Raw genomic sequence first — 21,916 nt, 5'->3', positions numbered from 1 at the left:
TACACTTGTTAGGACAGATGTTAAATCATAGCCACGGCTCCATCTCCAATCATCATGTGGAGGGAGGGGGGGAAAAGCAAGTTGCATAACTCTACCATTTTGTTTCAGCATCAAAATCTTCAGAAAAAAATTCTTTGCAATGATTAGGAGCACAGGAACATGTAATAAAAGCACAAAATCACTGAATTCATGAAAGTCATTAACTCTGGGGAGGAGAGGAGGAAGGGAAACGAGACTGGAGAGAACTACAGGGGGACCCTCCTTGCACCTGCAACGCTTTATTTTTCTTTAAGAGAATGAAATAAAGATATTCTGAACCAGATGTGGTAGAATGTAGAAATGTGCTAGAGCTAGATGGTGGGTTTATTGTTCTGAAATTCTCTATTATCAGTAAGTTCAAAATGCCTCGCAAGCTTTCTAAAGTTCGAATATGAGGCATCGTTCACTATTGCCAGCATTCTCCCTCGATTTCCTATTATTATACTCATGATTCACATTTACCAAAAATGTTGAAAGTTAAAAACACCCGCGATCAATATAGGCAAATGTTCTCTCTCACAGCCCCTGTTTAAAAGTGTCAGTCTGCCAAATCTCCTCAAGAAAGTGTTGATGATAACGGGGCAGTGCTAGAAGTTTTTTTTAGGTCAATGAGCTTTGACATGACTTACTCTGCAATCCTCAGTGAGCAACTATAATTTATTAAATAGCAGCAAGAATCTCCAAGGGTCCAGGAAGACAGACATGAGGGCAATTGACCAGAACCAGTACCTCTCACCATGCGCAGTCGGGAGACTTATGTGAGCAAATGAGAAATATTATGGAACAGATGCTGCAGGCAGGGCCCATGTGTGAAAATGCAGGTCACCTGGGGTGGCCAGAGCCAACATTCGTCATTGTGTGACACTGTGGCAAACCAGCTAGGCATCCATCCAGGGCTCAGTGCTACTGACAGCCTTCCCCTTTCCTGCCTCTCTTACCCCTGAGGACTGCTGGTCCTCCCTGTTGACTCCCCCTTAAACAGTTGTAATGGCAGAAGCAGCCAGAAACAGGAGCACAGTGGGGCCAGGAATTAGGAAGAAGGGTTACGGGAATAGTCTTTACTAGGGAACAATAAAACAACCCATAATTACTGAGGGATTATCAGAAGCCAGACCCTGTGCTAAATCCATGAGATGAATTATCTGGTGTAATCCTCACCCAAAACTCCATTGATAGAGAGTACCATTAGATCCAGTTTACAGACAGGAAAACTGAGGTTCGAAGAATATAAGAGGTTTGCCCAAAGTCACAGAACTATGGAGTCCCTCCAGGATATGTCTCGTACTTTGTTCCATTTCTCTAGGATAAATAGGGTTGCCTAACAAGGGATGTTTGTATCAACGGTCCTCAAACCTACGACACCCATATCATCCTCCCTAGGGAAAGGGGCTGACAAGCACAGAAAACAGCTTGGGGAAATAGCATGAAAAGCCTCGATAAAGGAAATGGCAAGTTGATTCAGAGAAATAGTGGATTCAGGATGCCAACCACTTATCGATGCCCCAAATCAGGTGAAACAATAAAATCACTGGATGATAAGAACTTTGAGGATGCTTTCTTCAGTGTTGCTTGGTTGGCTGGTTGGTTTGGAGCCACAGAACTCTTGTACATGAAATCTTGGGCTGAGGACAGGATGTCAGACAGAAGCAGAGCTGCTCTAGCTGTGGCTGGGGGTCAGAAAGCAGGAGCAGAGCTCCCCAGGGCACCTCTGCTGGCCAAGCTTACAATCCCTCATTTTATAGATGAGCAAACAAAGGCCTAAAGAGAGAGCTTGATAAGCTAGGGTCATAGAAATGTAATTAATATGGCTGACATTTCCTGTGCTTAATTAACTGTGTGCCAGGTCATTTTAAGTGTGAAACTTAATCCCTACCACAACTCTATGAGCAATGCATAATTATATCACAAATCTGATGGAGGAACTGAAACAGAGAGGGTAAGTAAATTGCTCAAGTTAAGTCAAAGAACCAAGATCAAGCCAGACACTTTGCCCTCAAAGACCAGGTGATTCACCATGATGATGCCTGCCCAAGTGAGGGTAGACTGAGTTGGATCTAGAACCCAGGTCCCTGGCTGGTAGACCAGTGGTCCTTCATGTTCCCCCACACTCCATTCAGCATCTGCTCCCGTAGGGTACAATGGCAACACGATTTAGCGAAAGGGTCTGAAAAGTATCTAAATCTTAGAAATCTGGAGACACAAAATGTTTTCATAGCTAAAGGTTGTGCCTTTTGTGCCGAGGGCATCATTTGCGAATCTGTTTGCCTTGGCTAGGGGTTCTCCGGAGTTCCCCTTCCAAGGAACCACCTGGAACTCCAGGAAGACATGGAACCCTAACAAGGGTTGGGAAATGATTCCTTGGCATGGTGCTCTCTTATCTCCCAAGCAAGTCCTCCCTGACTCTGCCACCTTCCCTCAAAGCCGTCACACATCCTGATAAATGCCCTGCTCCAGATGGCAGGGCCCCACCTCGGTCCTGCTCTGAAAAGAAGCAAGGAGCTTGCATTAGGGTGACTAACCACCCCGGTTGCCCGGGACTCTTCTGGTTTTAGCACTGACTGCATCCTGAGAAAGTCTTCAGGCCCAGACAAACTGGGATGGTGGGTCACCTGATGTGAAGTCTCAGATGACTTGACAATTTCTTGGGCAACAAGTCTCCATGGCCTCAAGTTGACGTAAAAAAAGAAAAGAAAAGAAAAATCACACTGTAATAGGTGGGAGGCAGGAAATTGCCTGTTTTTCTCTAGTGACAGCAACACTGATGAAAATAGGGTTGAGTGACGAAGGCCAAATTTATGACCACCCGCAGGCCCCAAAGGCATTCACTGCCTGAGGTTCCTTCCTGACCTAGGGAATCCTGGGAAGAAAAGACGGAAGGGGTTAGTCACACCCTGCGAGTAGCAGCCAAGAGCAGCACTGGCTTCTCACAGAGTGAGCTCAAAGTCTCTCTCATCAGGAAAAGTAGAAGTTTCCCAGGGTCTACTCCCTTTTCGCAAAGCCAGAATGACAAATACTGAATAAGGGAAAGAGGAGAGGGGGCCAGAAAGCAGAGCCATCTCCCCGTCTTTGGAAAAGTAACTTTCCCAACCCAGCAGATCCCTGAGTCTTCACTGGACCAACCACCTCAGCAACTCCACATGCCAAGGCCCCTCCGGGAAACTCACCTGGGCCCCAGGACAGACTCGGCTCCCCCGGAATGCAGAAGCAGCCACCCATGTGTGCATCATTCTCCCCAGGCCAAGGCCCCTGGGAACACCAGCCAGAAGAGCACTGGGAGGGGACAGCCTCCCAACGGTGTCCCTCCTCCCGCCTCCTCCCTGGCACACTAGGGACCAAAACCCAGTTCAACGCACAATGCAGCCTTTGAGATCCGGCTGCAGCAACAGGCCCAGGAAGGAGGGGAGGGGCAGCCCAGCCCTCAGGACCCAGAGTCCTTACACTGTCAGGCCTCTGACTGGGGAGCAGTGCTCCTCCCTGCCTCTCTGCAGATTGCTTCAGGCCTATCAGGCTCTGGCACATTCCTCACATTCTAGGACTGAGATACACAGTTAGGTTCCTGTGGGGGAGGTCAGGGTGGGGGAGGAGGGCAGAGAGCATCCCAGGAATCAAAGCTGCTGTTCTTGTTTCCCCTGACTGACTTGACCCACACTGCCTTGCCTGCCAATGAGAAAGCCATCCCCACCCAGCCTCTCTCGGCGAGCACCTCCCGCGGCTCTCTGGGTGAAGCTGGAGCTGTGGGTGCAGCATCTCACCTAGGCCCCAGCAGCACCGGTGAGCCAACTCCTCACTGGTGAGTGTGCAGGGCCCCAGCCCCTGCTCCTAAAGCTTTGGTCAGAAGGAATGTGGGAAATCGCCTGATGGAGCCCAGCACCTTACAGATGAGAGAGGATGGAGGACCAAGTGTGGTAAGTCTCCGAGTGTGCACAAAAACCTGGTCACCCCAGACCACACTCTTTTCCATTTTGGACAAGGAACAGAGCCAGAGAATGCAGTGGACACAGTGCAGAAAACCTCCCATGACATCTTCCACATGAGACAGAGAAAATATGGTTGAATGTCCACAAGACTGGCCAGAGACACGACTGATCTAACAACCAAACTCACGGATCACTCATTACGTATTATTTTCTTAATGCCTAGAGCAAAGTTCAGTGGTGAGTGGACCAAAGAGGGAGGCGGGGCGGCCGAGAGGAGGCAGAGTCCTAACCGCTGCCGTGCAGGCTGGACTGAAGGTCAGTCTCGCATGCATTTTAAGGAGGGAGGTGGCCTGGCCATGTTGATAGTCTGGGAGGAGCGCTGGGGTGACAGTATGAAGGATAGCCCACGGGTCAGTCTCCCGGCAGTGGTCACGAGTCTCCACTGCACACAGCAGCTCAGCCTCAGGTGACAAGAGTCTGGCTTCAGTTTCAATGCTGACTCATCTTGACTCCCAGTCCCTGAATGTTGGTCACGGGAAGGCACTCACTATACATGACTTCCTTTAAATCCCACAACAGGCCCATAACGGAGGCCCTATCAGCTCTATCCCACAGGTGAGGAAACTCATGAAGAGGGGCGTATAACTCGTCCAAAGCCCCACTATCTACTAATGTCAGATTCAGGACTGGAGCCAGGTCTAATTGACTCCACAGCTCGGGAGCTTCTCTTTTCTAATATACAAGCTCTTGCCATGGCCACAGTGAAAAACAATTAGATGATCTGATAGTGAACTCTCAGAGCTTGGTGATCCCTCCAGAAGGCCCAGGAGAGAAGGGCTAAGGCAGGGGCAGGGAGGCCAAGGGTACAGGGTCTCTCCGATCACACGGGGGGTCACAGGGGGGTTGTTTCCTCTGTGCACATCTGTCTAAAGTATCTACTTCCCATAACGTCCCATGCCTTTTCCCTCAGCAAAGCAGTGTTTTAGGATGTTTTCTTGGACTTAATATAAAAGAGCCAAGCGTTTCTTTAGACGGTAGTCACTTAAAATTTTGGGAGGTACATGAGAATCAGACAATGAGGAGAAACCGTGGTTTAACGTGCACATGATGACAAATGCTCAGACTTATCATTTCTCCTTGACTAGCCTGCACACCATTCTTACACAGGTGCAGCAACAGAGATCCAAAATTGCAAATGACCAAGACCAACCAAAGGAAACCCATCTGTCCCGGATGACACCCTGAGGCAGTTGGCTGAGACACACATTTTGGCAAGTCCATTCTGGATAAAGTCGTTGCTTCTCTTGAGATGCAAGAAACTAGTGCTATCTTGCATATGGGTAACTCAGATGAATTAGCCTGAACAAAGGGCTTTCCAGGCAGAGAGGGCAGCAGGTGCAAAGGCCCTGAGGCTGGACCATGGGTGGCAAGTGGAAGGAAAAGCATGTGTGGTTGGAGTCCATGAGGCAGGGCAGGGTATAGAGATGAGGTTGGAGAAAGCAGTTGGAGGCCAGATTGCATAGGACCTTGAAGGCCTCTAAGGACTTCAGCTTCTACTGTGAGTGGGATGGAAGACAATGGAGGATACTAAATAGAGGAGTCTCATGATGGACTTACGACTTTAAAGAGTCACCCTGGTTGCTCCTTGAAAAATAGGCTGGAGGCGCCTGGGTGGCTCAGTCGGCTGAGTGGCTGACTCTTGATTTCAGCTCAGGTCATGATCTCAGGGTCCTGGGATCGAGCCCCGCATTGGGCTCCACGTTCGGCAGGGAGTCTGCTGGAGATTCTCTCTCTCCTCCCTCTCTTTCTGCCTCTTCCCCCTGCTCATTCGCACATGCTCTCTCTTTCTCTAAAATAAATAAATCTTATTTAAAAAAAAAAAAAGAAGACAAAGACAAAAGAAAAATCGGCTATCGCTGGGATTCCAGGTATGCCGCAATTGTAACATCCAGAAGAGAGATAATGATGGCCTGCACCAGAGTGACAGCAATGGAGGTCGCAAGAGGGGCTTAGGTGTTAGACATATTTCTGAATGAAGAGTATATTAATCGAGGTTCTCCAGAGAAGCAGAACCAATAGGGTATAAATATATCTGTGGTACAAGGAGGGCACTGCCCCACCTAAGAACCCCCTGCTAGGCTTCAGGCAATGAGAACTATGGTGCCATGTTCCTCTAGTAAATAACCAGACATTCTGGTTTGTCGTGGAAATCAGACATCAAGATTTTCACTTGAAGTTCCCAAACTTTTTAATGGTCACAAACTAGGCTCGCTTCGGCAGCACATGTACTAAAACTGGAATGGTACAGAGATTAGCATGGTCTCTGCACAAGGATGACATGCAAAGTCGTGAAGCATCCACCGTTTTGAGCATTGTATAGAACTGTTGAATCAGTATGTTGTTCACTGGAAACTAATATACCGCTGTATGTTAATTATACTTCAATAAGAAAAATAAGAATTAAAAAATGAATACTCACAGATTAATTCAGAAAATCTCCCAAAGTACTGTGTAGGCTAATACTTCAGAGCAGACAAAGATGCCTGTAGGCCAAATCCAACCCAAGAGCAGCCAGTTGGACCCTTCAGATGTAAAACTGAATTTTTTTTCTTGGGAAATTCACAATCTAGTTGGGATAATAAGATATGTACTGGGGAACTATAATTCAAGGGGAAAACTGCAAGACAATGTCATGGGTGGAATTCTGTCCCCTCCAAAAATGATATATTGAAGACTTAACCCCCAGTACCTCAGAATGTGACTCTATTTGAAAATAGGATTGTTGCAGATATAATTATTTAAGTTGGGTTCCTAGTGGAGTAGGGAGGGACCCAATCCAATATGACTGGTGTCCTTATAAAAAGAACACCCTGTGAGGACAGACACACAAGCAAAAACCCCAGCAACAATGATAGGAGTAGAGTTACGCATCCACAAGCCAAGGAGTGCCTGGGATTGCCAACAAACCACCAGAAGTCAGGAAGAGGCAAGGGATGCTTCTCCCTGCAGGTTTTTCAGAGGGAGCAGAGCTATGCAGACACCTTGATTTGGGACTTCCAGCCCCCAGAACTATGAGACAATGTATTTCTGTTGTTTGAAGCCCCCCAGTTTGGGCAGTTTACTAGGACTGCCCCAGGAAACTCCACAGTGCTGTGTTTTTACCTCTTGGGGTTCTGTTTGGGCATTAGATTTGTGGTCAGAAGACCAAAGTTCAATTCCTGGCTCTGCCATTTCCAAGTTGGATGTTATTTGTTATAGTCTCTCCTTTGCAAATAACAATGATGGTAATCACATCAAGATCACAAAAAAAGTTCTACCTCACAAAATGATTGTCAGGATTTTTTAAAAGGAGTTTATAGGGGTTGGTTTTTTACTTGTGCAAATCTTGCGCATGCACGCGTGTGTGTGTGTGTGTGTGTGTGTGTGATCACTGTTATGCTAATTTTTGGCATATTGTCCATGCATCCGGACCCTGAGGAAGAAGAGATATCCTTGGTGAGTAGAATGTGCCTACCAGCCCCAGAGACAAAAATCTCAGTTCCAATCAGAAAGCCTACAAGGAAATGCATTCAAGTAAAATCAGGTCTGCCTGTCCTCAGATAATCAGGAAGATACCTTTCACTACCTCAGACAAAGGCATCCAGCCTAGCCACCCTAGCTGCATTTCTCTCCTTAATTCTCAACTGGCCAATGTTTTTGATAGACATGAGTTTTGCAAACACTTTACTTAAGAAAGAAAAATGAAACTTCATGCTCAACTATTTTCATCTCTATGGTATTTGGCTTTTGTGATTTTGTAAATCGGTTTCAAGCAAAAGGAAATGTATGTCTCTTTTCTAGGTGTTTTCATTGATAAATTTCATTGGGTGACCTTCAGAAAGTCAACCATTTCCTCTTTGGTGCTTTCCTTATGAAAAGTCACTTTGTGTCCCCATCCATTCAGGTCTTGTTCCCGTGATGACCTTGTTCAAGTTCCTCTGGAAGTGGGGTCCCCAGATCTCCATCCAACCGCCCAACAGAGCTGTGTGTTCTGCACACAGATCTGAGGCACTGTCCCCTCCTTTGTTTCACATATTGTTCTTCTGCTAATGGATCCCAAGCTTACATCAGCCTACAGGAGTCAGGAGATAGCTCACATTCTATCTACTTGGAGAGATTTATCAAGATTCAGATGCCTAGATCTTACCCAGCCCCAGTGAAACAGAATCTCTGATTAGACCCATTCCATGTAATTCTGACGTGCATCCAGATTTCAGCAAATAATGCCCCGGGGGTTTCTTTTGCAGGGATGAGGGATAGGCCCAGGTGTAGATTTCAGGGGTCTAAATGTCCATCTAGCTCTCCTTTTCTTTTGATCTATGCCAAAGTTGTTTTATTTTTTAAGATTTTATTTATTTATTTATTTATTTATTTATTTATTTATTTATTTATTTATGAGAGAGAGAGAATGCACAAGCAGGGGGAGTGGCAGGCAGAGGGAGACGCAGACTGCCTGCTGAGCAAGGAGGCCAATGTGGGACTAGATCCCAGGACCCTAGGATCATGACCTGAGCCAAAGGCAGAGGCTTAACCGATTGAGCTACCCAGGTATCCCTGATCTATGCCAAAGTCAATTAAAAGTCTTAACCACAAGGGGGGACCACATGCAGGGACTCTGGCTCTCTCAATGAAAAGAATGTGAGGGGGCAACTGGGTGGCCCAGTCGGTTGGGTCATGGACTCTTGGGTTCAGCTCAAGTCGTGATCTCAGGGTCGTGGGATCAAGCCCCAAGTAGGGCTCCATGCTCAGCATGGAGTCTGCTTGAGCTTCTCTCTCTCCCTCTCCCTCTGCCCCTCCCCACTGTGTTCTCTTTCTCTCTGTCTCTCAGATAAATAAGTATATCTTTAAAAAACAGAAAAAAGAAAAGAATGTGAGAGGGTCCCTCTCATCCCCAAGGTTTAGCATTCACAGATAACCAAAAAATGACATACTTATTCAAGAGTTCCCTATTGATGAAATCTTCCATCTTACTATATCCTCACAGCTATATTAGTAACATAGGAGTTGGACCTGCCATTTTGTAAGCAAGGAAAGTGTTGGGTGAGAGTGATCACGTGACTTCAAGGTCTTACTGCTAGTAATTGACAGAAATAGCTTTCCCAAACATTCCAGCCAGCACCAGCACATACAGTAGACTTCACCACTTAAGAGAGCCAGGAGGATATAAACCAGACACATATACACAGCATCCCAACCCCCAAACCCTCCCTCAAGCAACATCTGTCTAATAAGAAAGATCAGAATTCTCTTAACCTCCACAGAACCACATATGCATAGAGGTCAAGCAAACGAGTAAAACAAGTTTATCATCCATGCACTTAATTTAAAAGGTTTCAACAATATGTGAACATCCTGGGAAAGTAGGAAAGGAAAACCATCTGAATACAATGGGCCAATGCTTCTCAAACTTTAATATGGATATTAATTATCTGGCATGATAGGCAGAATAACACCCCCCAAAGATGTCCAAATCCCCAGAGCCTGGGAATATGTTACCTTACCTGGCTAAAGGGACTTTGTTGATAGGATTAAGTGAAGGAATTTGAGAAAGGGACATTATTTGGATCATCTACACGTAACCACAAGGGAGGTGGGAAGGTCAGAGTCGGAAGAAGACACAACAAGGAAACTAGAAGCCAGCGGTCAGAATCAGAGAAAGCGATCTGAAGATGCTGTCTCAATGCTGGTTTTCGATGGAAGACGGGGTCACAAGGCAAGGAATGGGGGAAGCCTCTAAAAGCTGGAAAAGGCACAGAATGGATTCTCCTCTAGAACTTCCAAAAGGAACACGGCCCCGCCAACACCTTGATTTTAGCCCAGGGAGACCCACTTGGGACTTCTGACACCTGGAACTCCGAGATGATAAAGCTGCATCGTTTGAAGCCACTAAGTCTGCATTTGTTGCAGCAGCCATGGGAAATGGGTAGACCTGGGAATGGGTAAAATGCAGATCCTAATCCCGGCTCCCCTCAGGGGTGAGAAGTCCTAGGGGGAGCTTGCGGGTAGTGCCCGTGCACTGGTGCTTGTACCACGCTTTGAGAGTCGAGGCCATCAGAACTCCCCTGCACCTGCTCCTTCAGTGTCTGGAGGCTTCAGTGAGCACATCCTGCAGACCCTTCAGTCCCTCACCTCTGACTGCCCCAGCATCTGTCCCATCGCACCTGGTGTGGACCTCAGGTCAGCCTCGTTTTCAGTATTACCTACTCTGAGAGGTACCTCCTTTTATTCTTATTTCTGCTCCCTGCTTATTTACTTGAGTGATTATAGTCCTAAGTCTGGGTGTTTATTTATCATCTCCCCCTCACATGTCTGCTGCCCCGTTCCCACCATGCAACACAGTGCCTGACATAGAATAGGCACTCTTGTGGGAAGGAAGGAAGGAAGGAAGGAAGGAAGGAAGGAACGAACGAACGAACGAACGAACGAACGAACGAACGAACTAAAAATTAAGGAAGTTCTTAGTTCTTTTTTCAAATAGATGCCTGACCAAATCTCTCACAACTTGTATTTGTACAACTGAATTTGTTTTAAGCTACCTAATCCAAAAGTTTACACTGATCCAAGAAGCTAAATTTTCTCAGACTGGCCTCTATGTTCCAAACAGATGAAATCAATCTGAACACTGATCTTTTCCATCCCTGTTCAAGATTCCTCCCCCACTCTGAAAAGCCTGCTGCGGCAGGTCAGTTCCCAAGAAGCAGGCTCTGAGAGGAACATTAGCAGGCAGGAAGCTTACAGGGTTGTGCTCACAGGATCCCTAGGGGTGGGGGCAGGGAAGACAGGATGGAGTGGCCTGCAACACAGACTCAAGAGAGTCCTCAGCTGGTTCCCAAAGGGAGCCCAGGGGTCGGGGGGCCCTGCAGAGTCATCCTGGGCCAAGGGCTCCTGACAACCACCAGTCACTGGACAGGCTACGTCCTTGGCAATGGTCAGTCATTGAGGGCAGCTGCCCCAGAAGGGAGCATGGACTGGAGAGGGCACTCTTCTGTTCCAGGCAAGCCCCAGAGAGGGATCAGCTGAGAACTGTCGACCTTGAAAGCTTCCAGCAGCTGGGGGAAGGAGTGGGCCAGTCGTCATAGCTGGGGTTCCAGGCAGATTCCACAGCATTCACCACGCATGCCCTCTGTTTCCTCAGGCACTGGGGGAAAAGAAACTATTAAATCAAGCGAAGCCCAGAATAGAGCTTTGTGTCATACGAATATGAACTAGAGAGGAATAGACTAAAGATGCAGCAAGAAGCACACTGATGTAGAAGAGTCCAGAAGAAGGAGAACGGGGATGGCCTGGAGGGTGGGCACAGAGCCCGTCTTGGAGACAGGGATCCTCTGAGATGGGTCATGTGAAGGCGTTGAGAGTATGGAGGAACGAGGTATGTGTTTGGAGCAGCTCATAGCTGAAGGCTACAGTGTAACCAGGGAGGAGGAGACCAAGGGGGTCCACGGGGGTAGCATAATAAGAAGCTGATCCGAAAGGAATGGACGGGTTGCTGGTCGCAGTGAAGGACAGGGTGGGGCTGGCCATTAAAAGTTTGCAGGGGCCCAGCTGTGGGGGTTTATATCTCTCCTCCAGGAGCCTCGAAATGGAGCAGGGACAGCATACAGCAGTTCAGAGTTGGCAAAGCAGGAGTGTCAGGGGGGCACTAGGGTGCAAGAATCTGGGGGGCTGGTGAGACTGTGACTGAAACGGACCACCTCGGAGTCAGGCTCGATGAGGAGGCCCAGGGGGGATGGACGGATAGGCGATCAGACAGACCATGTCACAAGATCCTACAGAGACTGTCCAGCAGCTTGGGGAGATTTCAGGGAGCGGGTGAGCCGAAAGTTGGGGGCTGCCGAAGGGAATTTCGGAGACCACACCTGTAGTGGTGAAGGGTGAAGAGGAGCCCGTGCAGCGCGTGGCGGGGAGTACTGTCCTGCAGGAAGGCCAGGTACTCTGTTTAAAACAGTGGTATCACAGCCACGGTCACATACGTAAGCAAAAGTGCAGGTTGCATATTGAATAAAAAGGCATGTCCACTTTCAAACCACCTGGCTCCTAACCAAAGCCCACTCCCTTCCCTGAAGGCAACCACAGGCAATCTGCAGTATCCTTCTGAACTTGGGCTCTGCATCCTAGACACACGCCTATGTGATCCCATTTCTGCAAGGAAGATTATATATACATAGATTCTATATACATGGTTTATATATATAATATATTTACTCCTCTAGAGGATCATAATTATATATATTATCATATATTTTAATTGGCCCCCTGCCTCACTCTTGGCCCTGGACTTAGCCCGCATTGTGAGAATGATGATTCTGACTTGGCCTGTTTCTCTTGACTCGTGGCTGGAGCCTCAAGTTAAAAAGATGGGAACTCTTGTGGGAAAGAGAGGCTTCATGAGGGCAGCCCCGGCAACAGCCATGGGTAAAGCTGGCCCAGAAAGGGCACCTCTTTCCCCTGCACAAAGTCAGAACAAGTGAGTCCCGATGGGTTAGCCTCGCGGATGGCTAACATTTTCCTGTTTCTGGGTGAGAGTTGTTAGTCTCGCTTCCTGGAATCTAAACAAAGTTCAAAACAAACTTCCAAACAAAGGGATCCTCTGCTTCCCAAGATCTCGATTCCAATCCCTGAGAGGAGTGAGCCAAGATACTCCTCCTCTGACGATTTTCCCAGCAGAGCCCCGTGCCTTCCTCCTGCACATTCCTGGTGGCCAATTGTTGTGATCATCCTCATGGGGCTAGTTTTTATTTCTATTAACCCCTTTCTTCACATCCTCATAATGATGCAGAGAGACTGTTTTCCCGATAGAAATTATTCAGGTCTTTTAGATGGTCCAGCGTTCGATGGTCTCTCCTAAAAGCCTAATCCACCAGTATCCAGCTGAGCAAGGTGAAAAAGAGTCTAGACTGAGGTGAGGGGCCCCACATTCAAGCCAGATGCTGCATCTGCCTCAGCGTGAGGCTGAGAGGTTGAGCGGCAGGTTCGAGGTTGGGGTTCATCAGCCATCAAATGGGAATGGAACTCCTGACTTAAGGTCTTTACAAAGTGGCTTCGAAGAGAAAAGTAGAAAGATCCCTGAAAGCATTTTGTTAATTCGAAGCGCTGGGAAGCACTGCATGTGTTTTTTTAAACTGAGTGCACACAACTGGGGGAAATATTTGGTCAAAGAGAGGGAAATTCATCTCAGCCTGGAATAAAGGGAAAGAAATCAAGACCAGGTCGCCTTCCTCTATGAAGTTATGCTGCTTTGAAAGCCCTTTCATTCAGATCCTCACAAGCCTGTGAAAGGAAGAGGCAGGGTGAAATGCTTATTGCATTTGCAAGAGAAGGGATGGGGACTGAGAAGGAGACCAGCTCTCCTCCGCCAAGTCCCTACCTGAGTACTTCTCTGCAAAGAGATGGAAACCGGAGACACAGACCAGCTTCATTTAGCATCACTGTAATTGGCCCAGAGGAAGGACCACACCCTGCAATCCCCATGGCAACAGAGCTCCCAGCACATTCCCATGCAGGGAAAGGCTGACAGGAACAAACTTTGGGAAGGTCCGGCAGGCCTGCATGAGAAGAGAGATGATGGGCTTGTCACATGGGTAGGCGTAAGTGAATAATGATAATGCAGTTAACTACACGGACAGCTTCATATGGATGCACCACACTAGTATTTTAATGGATTTACTCATTTAACGCACACAACCACCTGGAGAGGCAGGTCCTGTCATTATCTCCATCTAAAGATGAAGAATTTGGGGGTCTGGGAAGCTGAGTAAATTTCCAAAGGTCGCATAACTAGCAAGTGGTAGAGTCGGGATTCAGAACGCAGCAGACTGAATCCGGAGCTGGGCTCTTGACTGGGGCACCACTTGAGTCTGCCTAATTTTTGCATTTGGCAAAGAATAATACAATCTACATTTATAGAGTCCCAGAGTATGGAGAGTGGAAGAAATCCTGAAGATGACCTGAGGATTTCATTCAAAACATCTTGATTAAGTACCAGCTATGGGCAGGCACTAGGTTGGGGTCTAGCTCAGGATGGAGAGAGTAACACAGTGGTAGAGTCAACAGACACGGTATATTCTTTCATGGAGCTAACATTCCATTAGAGCAGAAAGATAACAAATAAGCAACAAATTAATTAGCAATGGAAGTGGGAGGGGGATAGGTAAAGCGACAGAAAATGCCAGGACATAAGATAATAGGCTTGGGAAACCCCTAATGTCTCCATCCACTTGTCCAGCCACCACCTTTTACATTTGAGGAAGACAAGAGACACTGCTCAAGACTAGACCACACCAAGCCCCTCCCAATGATGGATTTATTTTCCTATTACTATCTAGCCCATTGACCTCAGCACTGAGGTAAGGGCAACAAGCGCTCAAGCACCCCCTTGTTGGCCCCAAGACACAAAGGATCCTTCCATCCCTGCATCACACCCCAAGAACCAGGAAGAAGTACAGGCACAGTGGAGCCTGGACACGCACCGGCGTCTCCAGCAGGTGGCGGCAGCGAGCGGCCACGCCCCCAGGCGCCCCCAGGCCACCTAACCACCCTGGGATCCCGCGTCACGGATAGCAGATTCTCCTATTTCATTTTGCTCATCTTGGAATTCAAGACTGTAAACCAGGACCAGGATTCATGAACCCGTCGCAAGGGCTCTGGCTGGGGCTTTTGGCTCCTAATGCTGGCCAAAACGTGGATTCTGGGGCGTGGCAGTGCTCCCTGAGACTGACCTGGCCGGGACACACTACCCTGCGGAGCCCGGCACCTTGCGTCTCTGTGGCAATCGTCTTTGGGTCCCCGAGCCGAGCCATGAGCATAGTCAGGGGTGCACGCGCAAGCAGGCCCTACCAGCCCTGCTTCTACCCGGCGTTTGGGGCGCGCATGTCTCGCCCTCCTCCCCACTACCTCCTTCTCCTTCCTGCTTTCACCTGCGCCTATTAGTCCACTCAGCTTCAAGGCCAGTGTTTACAGCCCAGAATGCGAGGGGGCGAGGGGACGGAAGAGGGAGAGAGAGCACCTGAGGATACGGAACTGGCACGGGACTGCCATTTCACCTCCCAGGTGATGAGTGAGGTTGGAAGATCGCAAGATTTAAAGGCAACTGGGGCAAAACAAAACAAAAACGAAACGAAAAGCATTCAGGTTGGAAAGGAAGAATTAAAACTATCTCTACTCTCAGGTGATATGATCTTATATGAAGAAAATCATAAGGAATCCAATTTTTTAAAACCATTAGAACTAATAGAGGAGTTTAGCAAGATTGCAAGATATGAGAACAATATACAAAAAATAAATAAATAAATGGGGGGCGCCTGGGTGGTTCGGGCAGTTAAGGGTCTGACTGACTCTTGATCTTGGCTCAGGTCTTGATCTCACCATTGTGAGTACTGTGGTGAGTACAGTCATGAGTTTGATCCCCCATTGGGCATGGAGCCTACTAAAAAAAAAAAAAAGTCAAATTTTTTCTCTGCATTAGCAATGAACAATCCAAAAATGAAATTAAGAAAACAATTCAATTCACAATAGCATCAAAAATAATAAAAGTACTTAGAAATCTTTTTAACAAAAGAAGTGCAAAACTTGGGGCTCCTGGTTGGCTCAGTCTTTAAGTGTCTGCCTTCGGCTCAGGTCATGATCCTAGGGTCCTGGGATCGAGTCCCGCATCGGGCTCCCTGCTCAGCGGGACGTCTGCTTCTCCCTCTCCCACTCCCTCTGCTTGTGCTCCTGCTCTGGCTGTCTCTCTCTCTATCAAAAAATAAATAAAATCTTTTTTAAAAAAGTGCAAAACTTATACTCTGGGAGCCACAAAACATCACTGAAAGAAGTTAAAGATCTCAAGGAAAGACAAACATCTCATGTTCACGAATTTGGAAGACTTAATTTTGTTAAGATGGCAAGACTCCCAAAATTAATCTACAGATTCAACGTAATCTCTATCAAAATCCCAGCAGCTTCTTTTCTAGAAATTGACAAGCTGACACTAAAATTCATATGGAGACTTAGGAACCCAGAATAGCCAAAAGAGTCTTGAAAACAAAGGGTAAAGTTCTCAGTTTTACACCTCTCCATTTCAGAAGTTACTGGTAAAGCAACGGTAATCAAGATAGTGAGGTACTAATATAAGGATAGATCATTGTAATAGAATTGAGAGTCCAGACATAAGCCCATGTCAATTGATTTTCCACAAAGGTACCGAATCAATGGAGGAAAAAAATAGTTTTTTCAACAAATGGTGCTGGGAGAATTGCATGGCCACATGCAAAAGAATGAATTTGGATCCTTACCTCACACTATATATATAAATTAATTCACAGTAATGGAAACATAACATTGCCTCTAACTAATGAGACTGGTTCATTTTGATAATGAGGCAGCTTTTGGCCTTCTGAAGAAAGTGTCAAATTTTGGCCCTCAAAAGGACTGGGAAAAAAGATCCCACAATCAGCTGGTAGGCAAATGTCATATCAATACGAGCAACCCACAGAGAAGCAGGCCCACTCCAATCTTCTGTCACATTCCTAAACCTAAAGAGAACATCTTACCTCATCACTGAAAATGATAGCATTTCTGCACCTGAATGAAGGCCCAAGGAGGGTGGGGAGGAGAGGGTGAGTCAGTGCAAAGCCTCTGACCTGCCACTTTTTACATTCCACATTGGGAGGTGATAGGAGACCATCAACCCTCGCTCTTCATGGCTGAATCCTGACTCATCATCTCATCGATTCATAATATAATCATGCCTGCGAGTAAGTAGTGCTGTCACCAGCTCATCAGTGTGGACCTGCACTGAACATTTGCTGAGTAGGTTGAAGTGAGAATGAAAATGCCCCTCCCAATAGCACTTTCTCTTGGAAAACAGAGCAAAACCCTTTCTCTAACCCTATTCTTTTGGAGACTACATAGTCCCCCACTTTCATAGGAAAGGTAGGTTACCATAAATGTAAAGCTTAGAAAGGGTCCATTAGATGCAATTTCTTTATAGTTAGGCAATTTCAGCAAAAAATCTAGGGACTGGTGACACAACGTTGACAAACCATGAAGCAAGCAAGGCTGACTCAAGTCAAAAGGAAGCTTGTACAACTGTTACAACAAGTTCATTGTGAAGCATTAAGAAAAGAAAAGAATTACTATGGGATGGGAAGTAGGGTTGAAGGAATGTCAGGGGGCTGGAAGAAAATTATCACAAACAATAGAGATCTTTATGTTTAGAGATCTAAAACTAACTTTGCTAGCCAAGCTTGGCTCAAATTAACTTTCCCGCTGGTAGAATTAGCATAGAAATAAAGAATTTTCAAACTAGAAATTCTTTTAGAAAAGACCCAGTCTAGAACATATCTATATAGCTTTTAAAGCCCCATCTACATCTGAAAAGACTTTTTTTTTTTTTTTAGTTCAGAACCATTTTTTTAGAAGAAATATAACTTGGAGCTCAATAATTAACAACAAAGATCACTTACTGCATGCTTATTTTGAACCAGGCCCTGAGCGCTTTGTGCATATCTCATTTGTCCTCACAGTAGTCCAGGGAGGCAGAACTGTTATTGTTCCCTTTTTACAGATGAAGAAACGGAGGTACACAAAGATGAAGTACTTGCCAGGGTCACACAGCTAGGCTGCTGTAGCACAGGACACAAGAAGAGCTTCCCTGTTGAAAGCAGGGTAGAGGGCAGAGTTCAGAATGAGGAAGCTGTCCGTATCCCTGCAGCTTATCCTTCTCACCCCACAGCTCATGACCCTGTTTGAAGACCTCTCATAAGAAAACCAAGAGATGGAGGTCAAAAATGGCAGTGGCAGCTGGGTCCCGAGTTTTGGGGCTTCTAGGTCGGTCCAGGGCACAGCTGAGGCTGCTCATGTTGGGTGGTAGCCACGGTGAGGAGGGGTCAGCTGGCAGGTGGAAGGCCCTCAGCTACTCTATAGCACTCCCCAGCTTGGGGATGAGCGTGCTGAACATCTTCCTGAAGTCGTAGCACAGAGAGCACGAGAGACCCCAGTGTGTCACCTACCCCGTCTCCACATGAGGGCCAAGCCCCTTCCCTGGGGAGATGGTAATCCGACTGGCTATGAAAAGATGAGTAAAGAGAACCCAGACCACTACCCAGTGGGGACCACAACACTGGTTTGGACCATCACTCTGCATACAGACCAGGAAAGTATATGGGACCTGAAGTTCAACTTTCTTACTTGTATCAAGTAACGACCAGTATACCGATCTTCCATCCCTTTGCTTATGGCAAGAGATGGCTTAAATAAATAACCTAGATCGTTCCACAGGGGGAAAAAATAAAAGAAGGAAAGAAAACCAGAAGATAAACTGAATCACTAAAGGTCAAAGTAGGATAAAAATGTGACACAGATAAATATTTTAGTACATACTTTCTTTTGAGGAAGGAAAGGGAAATCTTTAGGATCCAGAAACAAGCACAGAAATCAAAGCCCTATGAATAAATGGGAGCAGATGCCATGGGGACCCTGGGGGTTCTCAGCCAGAAGATGAGTCAGAGCTGGGGCTGGCCTTCTAATTTCCCTTCCTCCTTCTTAGAGATGACTTGGGGCTTAGATCAAGCAGGGGAGCTGGAAGGCTGCTCCCTGCATAAAGCTTGAAATCTGAAGTGTTGCTATTCCATCAAAAAGGGATTCGAAAACTTCCTTCCACCTTTCAAGGACACCCTGGAGAAGCTATGTGTCTGTCTGAGGACTTGTATGGAAAAATTGAACACCCAGTCCTGCTCCTTGAGAAGGTATAGGATCTGAATTTATTCTAAAGGCTGTAGGTATCCCAGTCAAGGGGCAAAAACTAGCCCCTGGGTGTTAATTCTCTAGAGAGACAACAGAAACAATCACAAAAACTACTCTTCCACAATGTAGGGTTCATGAGAAACCCAAATTTTAATGTTAAAGAGTAGCTCGGAGTATGGTTGACCCTTGAATAGCACGGGTTTGAACTTCATGGGTCCACTTAACGTGCATTTTTTGATAAATACAGTACTGTAAATGTATTTTCTCTTCCTTATGATGTTCTTTTTTTTTATTCAAAATATTTAATTGGTTGATTTCCACAAACTATACATGAAGTTTCCAACCATCACAATTCGGTGAAGTACAAAATGTTACATTATGGACTACAGCAAAGGAAGGCAACTGGTCCACGGGTTGGGGGGGAGGTTTCCTTTTAAACCCAACTCCTCATTTCAATGTGCAAAGGACTTATTCTGATCACCATTAAATTGTATTAAAAACAAAATGGACTAAAAAGCAAATACTACTCTATGTTGAGATGGAAATGGGAGGAAAGAATGAGTCCTTCAAAGCAAGAGTTGAGACAGTTGGGGGAAGGTTCTGTGGTTCACGCCATTCCATTATTACTTTCGGTGGTGGCAGGAAGGTCCAGTTTTTCTTCTCTTTCTGCACCTTTGGATTTGCCTGGAAGGTTCACCAGCTGTCCACACGACCATCTCGACTTGCCTCAAAGTTTTTCTGCCACTCCCTTTCTCCTTTGGCTTTTTCTCCATCTTCTATCTCTTCTTCCTTTCATGCATCTCATTGGCTTCTCTCTCTCTTTCCTTTTAATTTCCAGGTCAGCAAAGAGTTTTATGGTCCGTTCTTTTTTTTTTTTTTTAAGATTTTATTCATTTATTTGAGACAGAGAGAGAGCACATGAGTACAAGCCAGGGGAGGGGGGGTACCGAAGGAGAGAGAGAAGCAGACTCCCAGCTGAGCAAGAAGCTTGATGGGGGTTCAATCCCAGGACCCTGGGATCATGACCTGAGCCAAAGGCAGGCGCCCCTGGTCTGTTCTTATATACTGTTTGTTTGAACAGCTCAGGATCATCCTTCCCCAAATCTGTAGGTTTTCCTTCCCCCTTAATTGCTTTTTTCACTCTCCCAGTGTGTTCTATGTATTCTTTCCCTGCTTGAATTATATCCAGGGCCCTCTTCTTTTGTTCCTGATCCAGGAGCAACTTCTAAGCTTTGTCCACAGCTTCAAAAAGCTTTTTGTGCTGTCAGCATCATCTTTATTTTTGTCAGGATGCACCAATATGGATCACTGTTGAAACTTCTTTTTTATTCCTGCATCTGTCACTTCAGGATCCATCTGAAAACCTCAAATGGGTTCAAACTGAAGTCAGAGGAACCAGGACAGGTCAATCTTTCAAACTGATTTTTGGATGTTAGAAATGAATCTCTCTTCTTTATTCGTTTCACCTTGTTGTAGAAGGTCATAAAGGCTTCCCCGGTGCTCCCTCTGCCAGCCGGAGACCTGGTCTTTCTCCTTCCTGATGATTTTCTTGATCACATTTTCTTTTCTCTAGCTTATTTTATTGTGAGAATACAGTATATAATACATATAATTCCCAGGACTCCACATACAAAATTCGTGTTAATCGACTGTTTATGTTATCAGTAAAGGTTCCGGTCAACAGTAGGCATTAATAGTTAAGTTTGGGAGGAGTCAAAAGTTACACAGAGATTTTCAACTGCACAGGAGGTCAGCATTCCTAACCCCTGCATTGTTCAAGGGTCAACCATAGATCATAAAGAGATACAAATCACATAAGGAAATTAACTACTGAGAGAGAAAACCAGCAGATACAGCCAGCCCGTAAATCAGCATTGCAAGAATGGGAAATAATAGAGCTGGAAATGAAAGATCAAGCAGGTCAAAGTAATTTAAAACATTTTTAAACTGGGACACCCAGGGGGCTCAGTTGGTTAAATGTCTGACTCTTGATCTTGGCTCAGATCTCAATCTCAGGGTCGTGAGTTCAAGCCCCACGTTGGGCTCCACGCTGGGCATGGCCTACTTAAAAAAAATTTTTTTAACTTAGGAACAATAATGAAAGAATAGAGTATTATAGGAAGAGGGACAAGCAGATTTGATAAATAACAAAATTCAACTCTTGGAAACAAAAAACAAAGTCACTGAAATTAAGGACTCACTGGATAAGTTAAACAAAAGATTCAGCACAGCAGAGGAAAAAACTAATGGACCCGAGCATAGATTTGCAGAAATCACTCAGATAGCATGGAGAAACAAGAAAACAGAAGAATTAACCAAGAAAGTTGGAAGATAGAATGAGATGTCCAGCATAATCTACTAGAACTTCCACAGGAGAGACTCACGAGTCAGTATTCATAAGGAAAACGATGGAGAATATTCCAGAATTGAAGACATGAATCTTCAGATTGAAAATGCACACCAAGTTCTAAAGAGGGTAAATAAAAATAATAGGTTTTGTTAAATGTGATTTCTATTTCTCTAAAGGTTTTTTTGTGTTCAGGTCTTTCCTCCCAATCCTTCTGCCTGGGCTTATTTCCACTTCATCTAAATGTTCAATTTGATAGAATGAAAGAACTAAATAAAAAGATAAGAATATAGATTAATAAAATAAAAATCAAATATTATATAAAGGAGGAAATAACAGCAATAAATGATAAAATTAATGAAATACTTCTATGTTTTAAGACTTCACTTCCTGGGTGCTGTGGCTATAGAACTAGTTACTGCTTGTTTCTGTGACACACACGCTGCTTTCCCAGGTGCAGATCAGAAATCTGCTTCTGGGGTCATTTCACTCTCAGTGCACTGTCTGCGCAGTCAGTAAAGCCTGCCAAAGGAGATAGGCCAACACTGGGAGGGAGCCTGTGGGAAGAAGAAAGAGACCAGCAAATGTCAGAAACCTGATACCAAACCAAAGGACCACAGACTAAGAGTGACACCCAGTGGCCAGACCACCTGCATAGCACACAGGATGATTCCCAGGACTCCACATCCTGGCCGGGGCTTTGTGGCCAGGTGGTTTGTGGGCTTTTTCTCTCATTGCTGTGTTTTGGGGAGGTCTGTGATCTAGAGTGTGTTTGGGTGGGGGCAATGAGCCAGTTCCTCTCTCCCCTCCTTCTTCCACCTCTCCCCGTCTCCTGGCTCACTCTCCCCTTTCC

At 45.9% G+C, this 21,916-nt stretch overlaps 1 protein-coding gene, 1 long non-coding RNA gene, 1 other non-coding gene and 1 pseudogene across 6 annotated transcripts in view; 2 read left to right on the top strand and 2 right to left on the bottom strand.

The window, feature by feature from the left end:
- Positions 1-3,374, bottom strand: part of SH3TC2 (SH3 domain and tetratricopeptide repeats 2) — a 51,699-nt gene extending 48,325 nt beyond the window's left edge. For all 4 annotated transcript variants that reach the window (XM_027607150.1, XM_027607151.1, XM_027607152.1 and 1 more), the window contains exon 1: positions 3,204-3,374. In XM_027607150.1, coding sequence (XP_027462951.1) covers positions 3,204-3,255 — 52 coding nt within the window. In that variant the 5' untranslated portion in view covers positions 3,256-3,374. The remainder of the gene's footprint in view (positions 1-3,203) is intronic.
- Positions 3,375-3,629: 255 nt separating this feature from the next.
- Positions 3,630-5,231, top strand: LOC113929712. The gene is made up of 3 exons (XR_003522297.1): positions 3,630-3,944; positions 4,180-4,271; positions 5,124-5,231. It is a non-coding gene; the product is annotated as an uncharacterized LOC113929712 (long non-coding RNA).
- A 991-nt stretch (positions 5,232-6,222) lies between these two features.
- LOC113930035 lies at positions 6,223-6,324 on the top strand. Its single transcript, XR_003522414.1, has one exon. It is a non-coding gene; the product is annotated as a U6 spliceosomal RNA (small nuclear RNA).
- Positions 6,325-11,330: 5,006 nt separating this feature from the next.
- LOC113928492 lies at positions 11,331-20,488 on the bottom strand (annotated as a pseudogene).
- Between the last annotated feature and the right edge of the window lie 1,428 nt (positions 20,489-21,916).

The sequence above is a fragment of the Zalophus californianus genome, chromosome 5 (genome assembly GCF_009762305.2).
Source record: "Zalophus californianus isolate mZalCal1 chromosome 5, mZalCal1.pri.v2, whole genome shotgun sequence".
In the NCBI taxonomy this organism is placed as follows: Eukaryota; Metazoa; Chordata; class Mammalia; order Carnivora; family Otariidae; genus Zalophus; species Zalophus californianus.
Note: the sequence above shows the minus strand (reverse complement) of the source record. Positions and strands in the feature narration are given on the sequence as shown.